We start from the raw sequence: 16,592 nt of genomic DNA, 5'->3' as shown, positions 1-16,592 counted from the left end.
GGGTCCCAGCAGGAGAGCACTTTGTGCTTGAACAAATGGGGATTGTCCAAAAGAGAGAATCCCTTTAAGCTAGGCATGTATGAGAAAACTGTAGGCTGATCCATGTTATATACCAAAAAAGTACATTTCCATTGTTTTAATGGAAGTAAATCTACTAGTTTTTATCTTCTGCAGCACATTGATAAAGTATTCAAACATAAGGAGCTACAGCAGCAACTAATCGATGCAAAACTTCAGCAGACAACTCAGCTTATGAAAGAAGCGGAGGAACGGCACCAGCATGAAAGAGAATTTGTAAGTGCAAGCAGAGCAAATACCAGTGCAATTCAGGTAGAGTAGCTGTGCAAGCCTTGTGTGTTGTACTGGTGATCTGTGGCCTGAGAGTTTATAGGGGAGCTGGGGGAGTAAAGCCTGTATTAAGCCTCATGCAGACATCCGTGAGATACCGGACTGGCATTGCAGGAGCGCACGGCGTCATAGCAACCAATGACTCCGTGCGCTCCTGCAATGCCTTTCCGGTATCTCATGGACTGTGTTCACGGGCGTCTGCATGAGGCTTTACACCTGCAGGTTTTTCGGCAGATAATCTCTAATAAGCGTTCATCGAGAAATCCAAATCTTTTGACATGTTAAAATAATTATCGTTTGCAGGCGGCAGATCGTGGTGTCTAATATCGATTGCCTCCGGCAAACCACTCTATAGCATGGGGACGAGCAATTTCATAGTGATCACTCCTCCCTGTGCTGTGGAGGAGAATGCTGCATGTAATAGCAGTGGTCTCCTGCGCTAGTGAGCATGCGATTGCTGGGAGGGAATGTTTCCTTCCCAACAATTGTCTGCCACATCAGGCTGTCTAATACAGCCTTAAAGGGGGTGGCCACTTTCTGGTTACTGTTGACCAATGTGTTTGTGAGATGATTATACATCACTTACTAATATAGTCTTTGTTGAAATTCTGCACCATTTTCTATATTTTATAAGGTATTCCCTATTGTTTGCCATACCTTTTGTGCTGTGTTACAGGTCTGTGCTCCTCTATGATCTACTGTGAGTTCCTCTAAAATACAAGGTGTTTTAGTATTATTGCTGTGTTTCAGTAGTAGGCAGACTTATTCAGCTTATTAGTTTTCCTCTCAAAGTAAATACCCCAAATGATTTTTAGGAAAGGGGGACGTGGTGTCCCCCTTTCCTAAAAACCATTTGGGGTATTTACTTTGAGTGGAAAACTAATATTCTTAGGAGAATTGGGCATAATAAAAAAAATATATTCAATATTTTACTTTTTAGTTGCTGAATGAAGCCACAGAAACCAGGCAAAAATTTGAGGAGCTGAAGCAGCAAGAGAGTCAGTTAAAGCAGCAGGTAATGACTATGACCTGTTCTCCTTCTTACATGTGTTTTACACTTTTATACACATTTCTCTACTTACAGCACATACAATATGCCACACACCTTGTGTGGGGATTCTTTTTTTTTTTTTCTTTCTTTTTTTTTACAAAAAAAAAAAATCAGCATAGAGATCTTTTTCTAAAAGAGGTCCTGTCATCTCTTTTGACAGTTCTTTTTTATTAAAACTTGCATTCCCCATGTAATAATTCTTGCACATCTTTTCATATAACTGTATGTTGTGCCGTTCCTATATTGTCCCTGCCGGATTTTTATCAATAAAGGTACAGCTGGGTGTTACCAGTTGGGGAGAGGGGGTGTCCCTGCACAGTCTGACACTGGCAGCACTGATTGGAGAGGGTCAGACTGTGTAGGGACACACCCCCAACTGTTTACACCCACCTTTATTCATAAACATCACAAAGAGTCTAGATGCTCCAGAATTGGCATTTCATCCAGACTAACATCCAGACTAAAATGATTTACTACATGTCAAGAGTTGCTACAGATCCTCTTTTTAAAGGGACGGAACACCTAGAAAGAAAGCAGGAATCTTCATGAGGATCTTCTGCAACAAGACAGTCTTTCATTTTCAGATGGCAGATGAGTGGGCGTGTTATCCTACAAATTATCTGGAATAATGAAACACTATTATTTTCACTATATGCATGCAAAAAAGCAATCCAGCACCTTAATTTCCCAGAGTGCGTTGCAGTCAGCTCTTTAACTCCTTAACCCCTCCTCCCCTGTATAGAATATAGTCCTGCACACACAGCACCAGCGGTTCCACCCATAAAAAACACTGTATGCATGGAATTATATACAACAAAAAAGTGTGAAACAACTGAAAATATGTCATATTCTAGGTTCTTCAAAGTAGCCACCTTTTGCTTTAATTACTGCTTTGCACACTCTTGGCATTCTCTAGATGAGCTTCAAGAGGTAGTCACCTGAAATGGTCTTCCAACAGTCTTAAAGGAGTTCCCAGAGATGCTTAGCACTTGTTGGCCCTTTTGCCTTCACTCTGCGGTCCAGCTCACCCCAAACCATCTCGATTGGATTCAGGCCCGGTGACTGTGTAGGCCAGGTCATCTGGCGCAGCACCCCATCACTCTCCTTCATGGTTAAATAGCTCTTACACAGCCTGGAGGTGTGTTTGGGGTCATTGTCCTGTTGAAAAATAAATGATGGTCCAACTAAACGCAAACCGGATGGAATAGCATGCCGCTGCAAATGCTGTGGTAGCCATGCTGGTTCAGTATGCCTTCAATTTTGAATAAATCCCCAACAGTGTCACCTGCAAAGCACCCCCACACCATCACACCTCCTCCTCCATGCTTCACGGTGGGAACCAGGCATGTAGAGTCCATCTGTTCCCCTTTTCTGCGTCGCACAAAGACACGATGGTTGGAACCAAAGATCTCAAATTTGGACTCATCAGACCAAAGCACAGATTTCCACTGGTCTAATGTCCATTCCTTGTGTTCTTTAGCCCAAACTCTTCTGCTTGTTGCCTGTCCTTAGCAGTGGTTTCCTAGCAGATATTCTACCATGAAGGCCTGATTCACACAGTCTCCTCTTAACAGTTGTTCTAGAGATGTCTCTGCTGCTAGAACTCTGTGTGGCATTGACCTGGTCTCTAATCTGAGCTGCTGTATACCTGCTATTTCTGAGGCTGGTGACTCGGATGAACTTATCCTCCGCAGCAGAGGTGACTCTTGGTCTTCCTTTCCTAGGGCGGTCCGCATGTGAGCCAGTTTTTGTGACTGCACTTGGGAACACTTTCAAAGTTTTCCCAATTTTTCAGACTGACTGACCTTCATTTCTTAAAGTAATGATGGCCACTCGTTTTTCTTTACTTAGCTGCTTTTTTTCTTGCTATAATACAAATTCTAACAGTCTATTCAGTAGGACTATCAGCTGTGTATCCACCTGACTTCTCCACAACGCAACTGATGGTCCCAACCCCATTTATAGGGCAAGAAATCCCACTTATTAAACCTGATGGCACACCTGTGAAGTGAAAACCATTTCAGGTGACTACCTCTTGAAGCTCATCAAGAGAATGCCAAGAGTGTGCAAAGCAGTAATCAAAGCAAAAGGTGGCTACTTTTGAAGAACCTAGAATATGACATAATTTCAGTTGTTTCACACTTTTTTGTTGTATATAATTCCACATGTGTTAATTCATAGTTTTGATGCCTTCAGTGTGAATCTACAATTTTCATAGTCATAAAAATAAAGAAAACTCTTTGAATGAGAAGGTGTCCAAACTTTTTTGGTCTGTACTGTATATATATTTTTTTTATATTTATTATATGCTGGTGAGAACACGGTATCATCTCCAAGGAACTAAGTTCAGTTCTAGGCCGGTATGGTTGATAATGTCTGTGTGTGTGTGTCTATCTATCTAGATAAAAGATGAAATATGGTATAAACCAGATTTGGATTTAGTATGATATCTGTCGGCTGAGAGAAATCAGGTATCAAATTGCTTTAAATATAATTGGAGGTATTGTCATAATAAGGTATTGTAGTGGATATATAATTAATTTTCTCCCTGGATTGGAGCAAGGTTTAGAATGATACTGCAGTTACACCCCAGCCTTATTCCAAAACAGATACTATACACAAAGTATGGTTAATTGAATATACAGTGGAAATAAAAAGTCTACACACCTCTGTTAAAATGTCAGGTTTCTGTGATGTAAAAAAATGAGACAAAGATAAATCATTTCAGAACTTTTTCCACATTTTTAATGTGACCTATAAACTGTACCACTCAATTGAAAAACAAACTGAAATCTTTTAGGTAGAGGAAGAAAAAATATAAAAATAAAATATGATTGCAGAAGTGTGCACACCTTTAAACTAATGCTTTGTTGAAGCACCTTTTTGATTTTATTACAGCACTCAGTCTTTTTGGGTATGGTCTATCAGCATGGCACATTTTGACTTGGCAACATTTGCCCCCACTCTTCTTGGCAAAAACACTCCAAATCTGTCAGATTGCGAGGGCATCTCCTGTGCACAGCCCTCTTCAGATCACTCCACAGATTTTCAATGATCTACTAGTTGAGGAAATGGCTAAAATGACATTGAAGGGGGAAGTTATCATTATGGGAGACTTAAATCTTCCTGATGTAAACTGGAAAACCAAAATAGCTAGTTCAGCCAGGAGTACAGATATTCTAAATTCCCTACTGGGATTATCTCTACAGCAAGTAGTGGAGGAGCCAACCCGGAAGGAGGCCATTTTAGATTTAGTATTCACAAATGGGGGGGGGGGGGCAAAAATGAGGATGACAGGCAAATTTATAAGATTAGGCAGAGAGGCCAAACAAGTTATGAGAGCTTCTAAAGCACAGGTAGAAGAGAAATTAGCTCAGTCAGGGAAAAAAGGCGATAAGACATTTTTCAGATACATAAATGAAAAAAGGAAACTAAAACCAAGGAATTACCAAATTAAAAACAAGATGGAAAGGTATATGGAAGAGGATAAAGAACTAGCTGACTGCCTCAATTAATACTTCTGTTCAGTTTTTATGAAGGAAAGGGACCTCAGGAAGGAAGACTAATGAATCTTTTGATGCATGTGTCTTTACAGAGGAAGAGGTTCTAAGTCAGCTGTCTAAAATTAATACAAATAAGTCACAGGGGCCTGATGAGATACACCCAAAGCTATTAAAAGAGCTTAGCGGTGAACTAGCACAACCATTAACAGATTTATTTAACCAAATAATGGTAACAGGAGTTGTCCCAGAAGATTGGAAATTAGCAAATATTGTGCCCATTCACAAGAAAGGTAGCAGGGAGGAATGGGGCAACTAAAGGCCAGTAAGCCTGATATCAATAGTGGGGAAATTAATGGAAACCATACTTAACGAGAGGATTGTGGAACATCTAAAATCCCATGGATTGAAAGATGAAAAACAGCATGTCAAACTAATCTTAGATTTTTTTTTGATTGGGTGACTAAAATAATAGATGGCGGAGGTGCAGTAGACATCGCTTATCTGGACTTTAGTAAGGCTTTTGATACTGTCCCACATAGAAGGCTTATCAATAAATTAGTCTTTGGGCTTGGACTACCATATTGTTGAATGGATTAGGCAGTGGCTAAGGGACAGGCAACAGAGGGTTGTAGTCAATGGAGTATATTCAGACCATGGTCTTGTTACCAGTGGGGTACCTCAGGAATCTGTTCTGGGACCCATATTGTTTAATATCTTTATCAGCAAAATCGCAGAAGGCCTCGATGGTAAGGTGTCTTTTTGCTGATGACACAAAGATTTGTAACAGGATTGATGTTCCTGGAGGGATACACCAATGTAAAAGGATTTAGGAAAACTAGAGGAATGGTCAAAAATCTGGCAACTAAAATGTAATGTTAAGTGCAAGATAATGCGCCTAGGGCGTAAAAACCCAAGAGCAGAATATAAAATCAGTGATACAGTTCTAACCTCAGTATCTGAGGAAAGGGATTTAGAGGTCATTATTTCAGAAGACTTAAAGGTAGGCCGATAATGTCATAGAGCAGCAGGAAATGCTAGCAGAATGCTTGGGTGTATAGGGAGAGGCATTACCAGTAGAAAGAGGGAGCTGCTCATGCCGCTCTACAGAGCACTAGTGAGACCTTATTTGGAGTATTGTGCGCAGTACTGGAGACCATATCTCCAGAAGGATATTAATACTTTGGAGAGAGTTCAGAGAAGAGCTACTAAACTAGTGCATGGATTGCAGGATAAAACTTACCAGGAAAGATTAAAGGACCTTAACATGTATAACTTGGAAGAAAGACTAGACAGAGGGGTTATGATAGAAACTTTTAAATACATAAAGGGAATCAACAAGGTAAAAGAGGAGAGAATATTTAAAAGAAAAACTGCTACAAGAGGACATAGTTTTAAATTAGAGGGGCAAAGGTTTAAAAGTAATACCAGGAAGTATTACTTTACTGCATGGAATAGCCTTCCTGCAGAAGTGGTAGTTGCAAATGCAGTGGAGTTTAAGCATGCATGGGATAGGCATAAGGCCATCCTCTAAGATAGGGCCAGGGTCTATTCATAGTATTCAGTATATTGGGCAGACTAGATGGGCCAAATGGTTCCTATGCGCCGACACATTCTATGTTTCTATTCAGGTCTGGGCTATGGATGGGCCAGTCCAAAACTTTAATCTTCTTCTGGTGGAGCCATTCCTTTGTTGATTTGGATGTATGCTTTGGGTCGTTGTCATGCTGAAAGATGAAGTTCCTCTTCATGTTCAGCTTTCTAGCAGAAGCTTGAAGGTTTTGTGCCAATATTGACTGGTATTTGGAACTGTTCATAATTCCCTCTAACTTAACTAAGGCCCCAGTTCCAGATGAAGAAAAACAGTCCCAAGTCATGATGCTGCCACCACCATGCTTCACTGTGGGTATGGTGTTCTTTTGGTGATGCGCAGTGGTGTTTTTGCGCCAAACATATCTTTTGGAATTATAGCCAAAAAGTTCAACCTTGTGTGTTTTTTTTTTTTATCAGACCATATGCTTTTGGGAGACTTCAGATGTGTTTTGGCTTGGATGTTTTTCTTCGTAAGAAAAGGCTTTCGTCTCGCCACTCTACCCCATAGCCCAGACATATGAAAAATACGGAAGCTTGTTGTCGCATGTACCACACAGCCAGTACTTGCCAGATATTCCTACATCTTCTTTAATGTTGCTGTTGGCCTCTTGGTAGCCTCCCAGACCAGTTTTCTTCTAGTCTTTTAATCAATTTTGGAGGGACGTCCAGTTCTTGGTAATGTCACTGTTGTGCCATATTTTCTCCACTTGATGATGACTGTCTTCACAATGTTCCATGGTATATCGAATGCCTTGGAAATTCTTTTGTACCCTTCTCCTGATTGATACCTTTTAACAATGGGATCCCTCTGATGCTTTGGAAGCTCTCTGTGGACCATTGCTTTTGCTGTGGGATGAGACTAAGAGAATTTCAGGAAAGACCAACTAGAGCAGCTGAACTTTATTTGGAGTTAATCAGAGGCAGTTTAAATGATGGCAGGTGTATGCTGACTCTTAGTTAACGTGATTTTGAATAAGATTGCTTAATTTTGAACACAGCTACATCCCCAGTTATAAGAGGGTGTGCACACTTATGCATACACATTATTATCATTATTATTTATTTTATTTTTATTTTTTCCTCCACCTAAATGATTTCAGTTTGTTTTTCAATTCAGTGGTACAGTTTATAGGTCACATTAAAGGTGGAAAAAGTTCTGAAATGATTTATCTTTGTCTAATTTTTTTTTTTTTTACAGCACAGAAACCTGACATTTTAACAGGGGGGTGTAGAATTTTTATATCCACTGTATATATAGATATATATTCTATTAAATCTCCTACAAACTATAGGCAAATTAATACTATACCAGTGTATCGGCTAGTAGAAATCAGTTTCAAGGTTCAGGACTAAAATTCCACAAGTCCTATCTTCTATCACGGTGTGGTTTCAAGATGGCTGCCACCAATAGCTGAATAGGTAGTCAATCGGATGGCTGGCTGGATGATCCACTCAGGTAAGGGGATCAGATGGAGATCAGGAAGATTATTCTTAGAGAACTTCCCCCTCAAAGAGCTGATGCCCCTTCTGTCAGTTCACCTAACCTTTTTATCTCATTCAAAAATGGGATTGGTCTAGTTTTATCATTAACTATTGATAGCATCTTATCACTAAAAGGACCTCCCCCAGTGATTTCGCAATCTGTCTTAATTTTACTTATTTTTTTATTTTTTTATTTTTTATTATAAACTTTGATTTTTTTTATTGTCATACAAAAAATACATACCAATATTCCATTTACAGTACTATAAAATCCAAAAGTCCGTCAGTTCTAGTTTTTTTAACCATGGTTAAATATAATTTCATGCAGGTACCCATAATTATATACATATTAACTAAATCAAATAGAGATCTCACTACCTGGGAAGAAAGCAGGGCCCACCCGGCATCAAGAGCTTTAACAACGCAGATAGAGAAAGACATCTTATTTAATATTATTATCTCTGTACGGGGAGGGAACAGAGGCCCGCGGCCCGCCAAGCAGCGAACACACACCTCATACGGCCTCCCTCAAACATAAGTAAGCACCACCGACAGGATCAACACTCGTGTGGCGAATCATCTGGTGCTCACATACACCGTGCGGGGCAGGCTCACAGCGATCTTTGATCGCACACTTCCGTAGAACCGAAGGAAAACCGAGGGGGGTCCAGCAGTCTTCCATCGCAGTGGTATAAAGCCCACTCCCGGGTTTTACTGCCTCATCCCCGTATAGTTAAGTTAAATGTTGATGCCCTGTTTAAGCATAACTCGCATGGGTTTACCACGATGTCTCGTGGAAAGAGGACTCGAGTCAAATGTCGCTCAGCAATCTCCGGCAATTAAGGAGAAAAACAGAGCCAACCAGCACTGTCTCATTAAGAGAACAGAGCCCAACACCGACTCCAGTTCATTAAGAAAAGACAGATGGTAGAACCCAAACCACACCTGTGTCAGATCACTGCCCGTAGTTGGAACTCATGTCCAACAGGAAAAGCCGCATCCCGGGTCGCACCCGATGCCCGGACCCCCCAAGATCCCGAGCCCTGAACCCTCACCCAAGTATTACTCAATATTTTAGATAGGTCAAAAATTAACCGATATCTGATGCCGGTGAGTCCTGCCAACCCCCAACATTTCTAGAGATACTCCAACGCTCCATTATGACTTCACGTTCTGCACTAATACATTACGTACAAAAGAAGCCGGGCTAATTGGATCTTCACCAAAGGCCCCCCACCATCCCCCCTCCCCCCCCCACCTTGAAGACCAAAAAAAAAAAAAAAACCCTAATTAGTTAATCGTGTCCCAATCTTTCCACAATTTATTCCACTTTAAGTAGGATCCCCGTTGTTTGTACAAGATCTTCTCGTAGCATTTCACCTTCTCAACCAAACCCAGCCAATTATTACAGTCTGGAGCGGAGGAGCAAAACCATGCTCTAGAGATGAGAAGCCTAGCCAGAAACATCACCTTAATCAACAATCGACCGTTTGTAGGTTGGTAATTGACCTCCGATAAGTCTCCCAGGACCCATATCCTGGGAGTAAAAGGAACCACAATGTTGAGTTTACGAGCCAGATTGGTTTGAACCGATCTCCAGTACCTGCTCACCATTGGGCAGTCCCAGAACAGATGTAAATGATCTGCCTCGGATTCGCCACAGCGTGGGCAGTCAGAGGAGGTTCTAAGTCCTCTCCTATATAACCATATAGGTGTCACACATATATTTTGTGCAAAATATTAAATTGTACAACAGTGTGGTTAAAATTATGCGAAACCAATTTTAAACTTTCCCCTATATTCTCCCAGTTTGGAGAGCCCGTCTCTGAAAGCGAAGATGACCAGGCTCTCTGTCCTGGTGAAAAAACATCCGAAAAAAACTTTTTCATTAAGTGTCTATAGCAGTGAGATACTTTAATTCTCGTGACAATTTTCTTGCAAATTAAATCATGTAAGAATTCAGGAGTATCTATAGTAAGAAGATAGCGATTCGCAGTGCTAGAAAGTGCTGACCTTAGTTGAAAATATGCATACCAAGCCACCTCACCTAAATTTGCCCCTTGCTTTAATTCCGCAAGGGGCAAAATGTGTCCACCAATGACCACTTGATGCAGGTACTGAACATTCTTGGTCCTCCAATACTGGCTGCAACTCAGGTCGTTTAAGTTCAAAAGCTTTGGATTATGCTATAGTGGAGTGCAAATAAGTGATGCCCCAGCTCCACACCAGTTCCTTATATTTCGCCAAGACTTTGTAGCCATTCTGCAGAAAAGTGTATACCCATTTAGTGCATTTGATAAATAGTCAGACTCAAGTACTGTAAAAAAAATCTGCAAAGCCTGAATCCTTCACCACCTTACTGCAGAACTGCAGAGTTGAGAGGCCACAAAATAGCCCCTAAAATAGGGGAGGTTAAGACCTCCCCGATTATAGGGCATAGAAAAATAGAGTACCTTCAATCTCACACGCTTCCTCCCCCATATTAGATCATTAAGCATCCGCTCTATCAATCTGAAGTACTTATCTACAATCCATACAGGCGAGTTGCGCAAGATATAAAGAACCTGGGGCAGCACTACCATTTTTATTAATGAGATTCTGTCCGCTCTCGCTGACAGGATTTTTTGCCATATCTTAATTTTAGCCCTCAGCTTTATCAACAGAGGAAGCAGATTGAGTTGTAGATATTCCTGTGGTTTGGCAGAAACTGTTATCCCCAGGTACTTTATTGAATCTGAGATCGTTAGCTGGTTACACCGTTCGCCCCGCAGTTCGTCTATAGGGAGAAGGACGGTCTTCTCCCAGTTGATCTCCAGACCGGAAGGACCGGAAAAGAGACCAACCAGGTCCATTATACGAGGAAGAGTAGTGTCTGTTTGATGCATAAAAATCAAAATGTCGTCTGCATAAAGTGATACTCGATCATAATTCCCCATTGTGCCAAAACCAGCCACCCCCGGATCCTGCCTAATACTAGCTGCTAAGGGTTCAATGTAAATATTGAATAGCAGGGGGGAGAGAGGACAGCCCTGACGGGTACCTCTTCCTAATATAAAGCTCTCTGTTGTCATATCATTAATCCTTATCCTAGCAACTGGGGAGTTATATAGGAGCTGTACCATCGCCAAGAATCTTGGGCCAAAGCCCATTTTTTTCATCACCTCCCAGAGAAAGGTCCACTCCACCCTGTCGAAGGCTTTAGTAGCATCCAACGACAGGATGGAGCGGGCACCGCTCCCCGGGGACTGAATATTCATAAATAGCCTATGTAGGTTATGGTGGGTGCCCCTTCTTGGCATAAAACCATTTTGATCTGAGTGAATAATAGTGGATATAACCCGCGAGAGCCTCCTAGCCAAAATTTTTGATAATAACTTAACATCAGTATTTAATAAAGAGATTGGTCTATAGGAGCTCAGTTCTGCCGGGTCTTTATCCTTTTTCGGAATTAAAACAATAAGAGCCTCCATCATGGAGCATGGTAAACCCCCTCCCTGTATTGCTTGGGAAAACACCTCAAGTAGCTGGGGGAGGAGCGTCTCACCATACTTACGATAAACTTCATATGGAAGGCCATCCAGTCCTGGCGATGAGCTCCCCGAGAGACCCCAGAGCCTCCTTCAGCTCAGAGAGAGACAACTCCTCTTCCAAAAATTCTATTTGAGCTTCATTCAAAGTAGAAAGTGGAATCCTTTCCAAGAACCGCATCGCCAGTTCGGATGTCATACCGAGAGGGGGTCTGTATATCTGAGCAAAATATTGTAGAAAGGTATCCCTGATCCCCTCTGGATTTGTTATAGTTTCCCCCTCTAAGTTACGGATTGAAGTGATAGATTGATTTTTCCTATCTTGTTGTGTGATTATTCTTGCTAAGAGCTTACCAGGGCGTCCGGACTCTGAAAAATATTTAAGCCCCTTAAAGAATACTCTGATTTGCTTTCTCTGCTAGATACTTCTCCAAGCAGCAGCTAGCCTTCTGCATCTCTTCCCTGTTGTGTTCCGTGGGTTGGCTGGTAAAACGTTCAGTTGTAGATACAGCGATCTTAACCAGTTCCTCCTCTCTTCCCCTAAATGTTCTCCTTGCTGCAGCAATCTCACTCACAAAGACCCCTCTTATATATGCTTTCAGGGCATCCCATACTATGTTAATTTTACTCTTAACACGAGATGGCACTAAGGCTCCATGTAAAAAAATCTCGCCAATTATAGCTATTTTCTGTATATTTCCCTATTAATTTAAAGAAGGGATAAACTTTAACTAAGATTCCAGACAGAACTTTGAAGAGATCTGAAAGAGACAATGAAGTTTTATCTTTTGTCAAACATCTATTCTCTTTCAAAATCTCTGACTAAACCTAATTAATTCCATACACACACTACGACACTCTTGGTCATTGTTTGGTAAAAATACAAGGTTTGTTTATAATCACCTGTATCCACAATTCTCCTTCAAGAAATCTTCTTGAAGAAAGAGATCATTAGCTTACACTATTCTATGACATAGTACTTTTAAACTACCTAGGAACTTCCACCTCAATTGTAACATTAAATGAATGGAAATTCGGGAAGGAATTTTTATTCCCCTAAAGTGAGGAAAATTGGCTTCTACCTCACAGTTTTTTTTGCCTTCCTCTGGATCAACTTGCAGGATGACAGGCCGAACTGGATGGACAGATGTATTTTCTCGCCCATTTTCCTTGGGGGACACAGACCTTGGGTATAGCTCAGCTCCCTAGGAGGCGTGACACTAAGTAAAACTGTTAAGCCCCTCCTCCATCAGCTATACCCTCAGCCTGGAGATGGAGGCTACCAGTTTTAGCTTAGTGTCCAAGGAGGCAAGACACTCCCTGCTACTGCAGGGCTGTTTTCTCCTTGTTATTTTTACTTTTTCTTCTAATTTTGTTATTTTATTTTTTCCTAGGGATACCAGAGACGCATTAGACCTCTCTGCTCTCCCGGGGTTGAGCTGCGCCAGTGCCAACTTATCTGCACTGCTGCCTCCCCCACAGAAGCAATAGGAGGATCTGGGCAGCAATGGCTCCCCTACATCCCGCCAGCTAGGGGGTCGCCCGCACGCCAAGCCCCTCTTCCAGCTTCCTGCCACTGCGGTGCCAGTGGCTGAAGGGGCGACCCTGCTGGAAAGGACTGAGGGTGAAGACGTCGGACGGTGAGATGGCTATTCCAGCCCATACCCCGTCCCTATCTGCAGCATCTACCCCTCTGGGTAAGGGGGGCACCCGTGGTCGCTCATTCTGAGCGCTCATCTGCAGGACAATGCAGCACAGCAGCATCCTCAGCACCCCCACGCCGCTATCTTTCTCCCCCCCCCCCTCCCCCTCATTCGGGGCTGACTCCATTTTTCTCTTCTCTCTCTCCCCCTTCCCGCCGAGAACGGGGGGCGGGGCTTAGCGGTCCCGGCAGGGGGCGGGGCTTACGCGCGCGTCATTTTGGGGGCGGAGCTACGTTCTCCTTCACAGGAGACATTTCAAGCGCTGGAGGGGGCAGAGCTTGTTCCCCGTGCTTTCTGCTGAGGTTTCCCGCGCTTCCTCACTCCTGACAGGAAGCTGGGACACGGTGGGGGACTCTAACCTCCTGTGTACATCGCTCGGCTTCTGTGGGCGCTCTCTGCTGCTCTCTGCTGCTCACTGCTGTTCACTGCTTCTCTGCTGCTGCTGATCTGGGCCATCTCCTGACGTTCTTCTGAGGCACTGGTAGGACAGTTAACCCTCTCCTAACCCTCCTGGTCATAGCTGCTATAACCCTTTGTGGTCTCTATATTAGAGTACAACCACACTTCAGCATGTCAGATCCCACAGGTGCCCCCAAACCCTGGTACCATGCCTGTACCGCCTGTAAGGAACTTTTTCCGCGTGGGCAATCTGAGCCGCATTGCCTTGCATGTCAGGCCCCGGTGCAGGGCCCGCTTCCCGCTGCGCCCCCCGGTGCCTCTGAACCCCCTGACTGGGCTAGGTCTCTGTCTCAGGCGGTGGAAAGCCTTACACACGTAGTGGGCCGTCTCGTGGATAGACCGCCTCTCCCGCAGGCTGCCACAATCCCTGTCGCACCCGCTGGGACTACCGTTTCTGCCGCCCCCACTGGTTCCCTGCCTCCCAGCGAATCTTCCAGGGCCCGGCATACTCAGAAACGTTCAAGGGTTGAGCGCACATCTTCTCCAGATGCTTCGCTCTCTCCGCCATGCGTGCGAGCTCAGTCAAGTCTATCCTCTCAAAGGGATACGCTTTCTGAGGGAGAACTGGCGGATTCGGACGTGGACATGGACTCAGAGCTTCCGTCCAAATTGGCGTCCGCGGTGGGGCATCTTGTCACTAGCATCCGTGATACCTTTCAGCTACACGATGACCCCCCCAGCTCTGAACAGGCCGGCGTGTCCTTTCTCCGCCCCAAACAGGCCTCCAAGGTTTTTCCCATACACGCTGATTTTTCTTCTGTGGTATCCAAGGCTTGGACTCGGCCTAACGTCCGCTTTATTACACCCAGAAAGCTGGACATTTGTTATCCCTTTCCAGCGGATTCTGTGACCACGTGGACATCCCCGCCTAAGGTTGATCCTCCCGTGGCTCGCCTGTCCAAAAGCACTACTATTCCTGTACAGGACGGATCTTCCCTCCAGTCTGTTGAGGACCGTCGTACGGAATCCCTCTCCAAGGCCATATTTACTGCCTCTGGTTCGGCCCTTAGACCGGTCTTTGCCTCCGCCTGGGTTGGCAAAGCGGTCTCTGAATGGGGTTTGCAACTGGAACGGGAGTTAGGGTCGGACGTCCCTGTTCAGGACCTCCGTTCCTTAGCCCAACTAATTGTTCAGGCCGGAAAATTCGTCTGAGGCCTCCCTTGATGCGGGTGCCCTCATTGCCCGTTCCTCTGCCCTGGCAGTTTCTGTCAGGAGGGAACTCTGGCTGAAGGTTTGGGCGGCGGACGCCGCTTCCAAACGCTCTTTGGCCGGCCTACCATTCACGGGTTCCCGCCTGTTCGGAACCCGTCTGGACGAACTTATATCAGAGGCCACGGGTGGGAAGAGTACTCACCTCCCCCAGTCCAGGCCAATGGGCGCCCCCCGTGGTCGCGCTGGTTCGTCCCATTTTCGGTCCTTTCGCCACCCCACCGGGTCTAGACCCGCGGCCAGTTCTTCTTCCTCTGGCCCAGCCCAGGATAGACGCAAGAAGCCGTTTTTTCGGACGTAACCTACCTGGCGCAAGTCCCAGCCTGCACGGGCTCCCACAGGCCAGCAGCCCTCTGCCTGAAGGTGCGCCCCCACCCACCCGGGTGGGGGGCCGCCTTCTCCTATTCAGGAACGTATGGCGGGCCCACATCTCAGACGCATGGGCGCTCGAGATTGTATCTTGCGGATACAAAATCGAATTTGCGTCCATTCCGCCAGACCGTTTCTTCCGATCCCGTCCTCCGCGAGATCCCGTACGAGTGGCCGCCTTCTTCGCGGCCATTCACTCTCTAATGGACAAGGGTGTCGTCGCCCCCGTGCCTCCGACGGAAAGGTTCAGGGGGTTCTACTCGAACCTCTTTGTGGTTCCCAAGAAGGAAGGCTCAGTGCGTCCGATCTTGGACCTAAAACGCCTGAACCGTTTTCTCCGACTGCAGAGATTCCGGATGGAGTCTCTCAGGTCCGCAGTGGCCTCCCTGGAAAGAGGGGATTTCATGGCCTCAATCGACATTCAGGATGCATACCTCCACGTTCCGGTTGCTCCATGTCATCACCGCTTCCTGCGCTTCGCGGTGGGGGACGATCACTTCCAATTCGTCGCCCTTCCCTTTGGTCTGGCGACGGCTCCTCGAGTGTTCACCAAGGTCCTGGCCCCTGTCTTGGCCCTTCTACGTTCAAGAAGTGTTTTTCTTCTCCCATACTTGGACGACATCCTGGTCAAGGCACCCTCCTTCTCTCAGACATCCCGCAGTGTGGAACTCACTCTGGAGACCCTGACGCGGTTCGGTTGGATTATCAACCACCCCAAATCTTCCCTTACCCCCTCCAGACGGCTGATCTTCCTGGGGATGCTCCTGGATACAGAGTTGGCGGAGGTCCGCCTTCCGTCGGACAAGCGTCTGGCCCTTCGCGGGTCGGTTCGCAGTCTCCTCCGCCATCACCGCCCTTCCCTCAGATCCAGCATGCGGTTGTTGGGAAAGATGGTTGCCTGTTTCGAAGCGGTGCCGTTCGCACAATTCCGATCCCGCACCTTTCAGAGGGCAATTCTGTCGGCCTGGGACAAATCACCGAGGAGTCTGGACAGGACCTTTCTTCTGCCTCCCCTGGCTCGGGCTTCCCTCGGCTGGTGGTTGCATATCCCTCTAAGGGGGAAGTCCTTCCTTCCACTGAACTGGCTGGTGATTACCACAGATGCCAGCTTACGGGGGTGGGGGGGGTTTTCCCTCCCCGGTCCGTCCAGGGCGTTTGGTCTCTATCGGAGTCCAGACTTCCAATCAATATTCTGGAACTGAGGGCGATTCTTCTGTCCCTCAGACACTGGACCCATCTGCTGAGGGGCCACCCTGTTCGGATCCAATCGGACAATGCCACGGCTGTGGCATACATAAACCATCAGGGAGGCACTCGCAGCGATGCAAGAGGTGACCCTCATTCTCCTCTG

The 16,592-nt window shown here is 45.2% G+C and overlaps 1 protein-coding gene across 1 annotated transcript in view; it reads left to right on the top strand.

The window, feature by feature from the left end:
• Window positions 1-16,592, top strand: part of TXLNG (taxilin gamma) — a 52,704-nt gene that overhangs the window by 21,132 nt on the left and 14,980 nt on the right. The window contains exons 6-7 of the mRNA XM_044286121.1: window positions 175-294; window positions 1,289-1,363. Coding sequence (XP_044142056.1) covers window positions 175-294; window positions 1,289-1,363 — 195 coding nt within the window. The remainder of the gene's footprint in view (window positions 1-174; window positions 295-1,288; window positions 1,364-16,592) is intronic.

Source organism: Bufo gargarizans, chromosome 3 (genome assembly GCF_014858855.1).
Source record: "Bufo gargarizans isolate SCDJY-AF-19 chromosome 3, ASM1485885v1, whole genome shotgun sequence".
Taxonomy (NCBI): Eukaryota; Metazoa; Chordata; class Amphibia; order Anura; family Bufonidae; genus Bufo; species Bufo gargarizans.
This window is presented reverse-complemented; position numbering and strand designations above follow the sequence as displayed.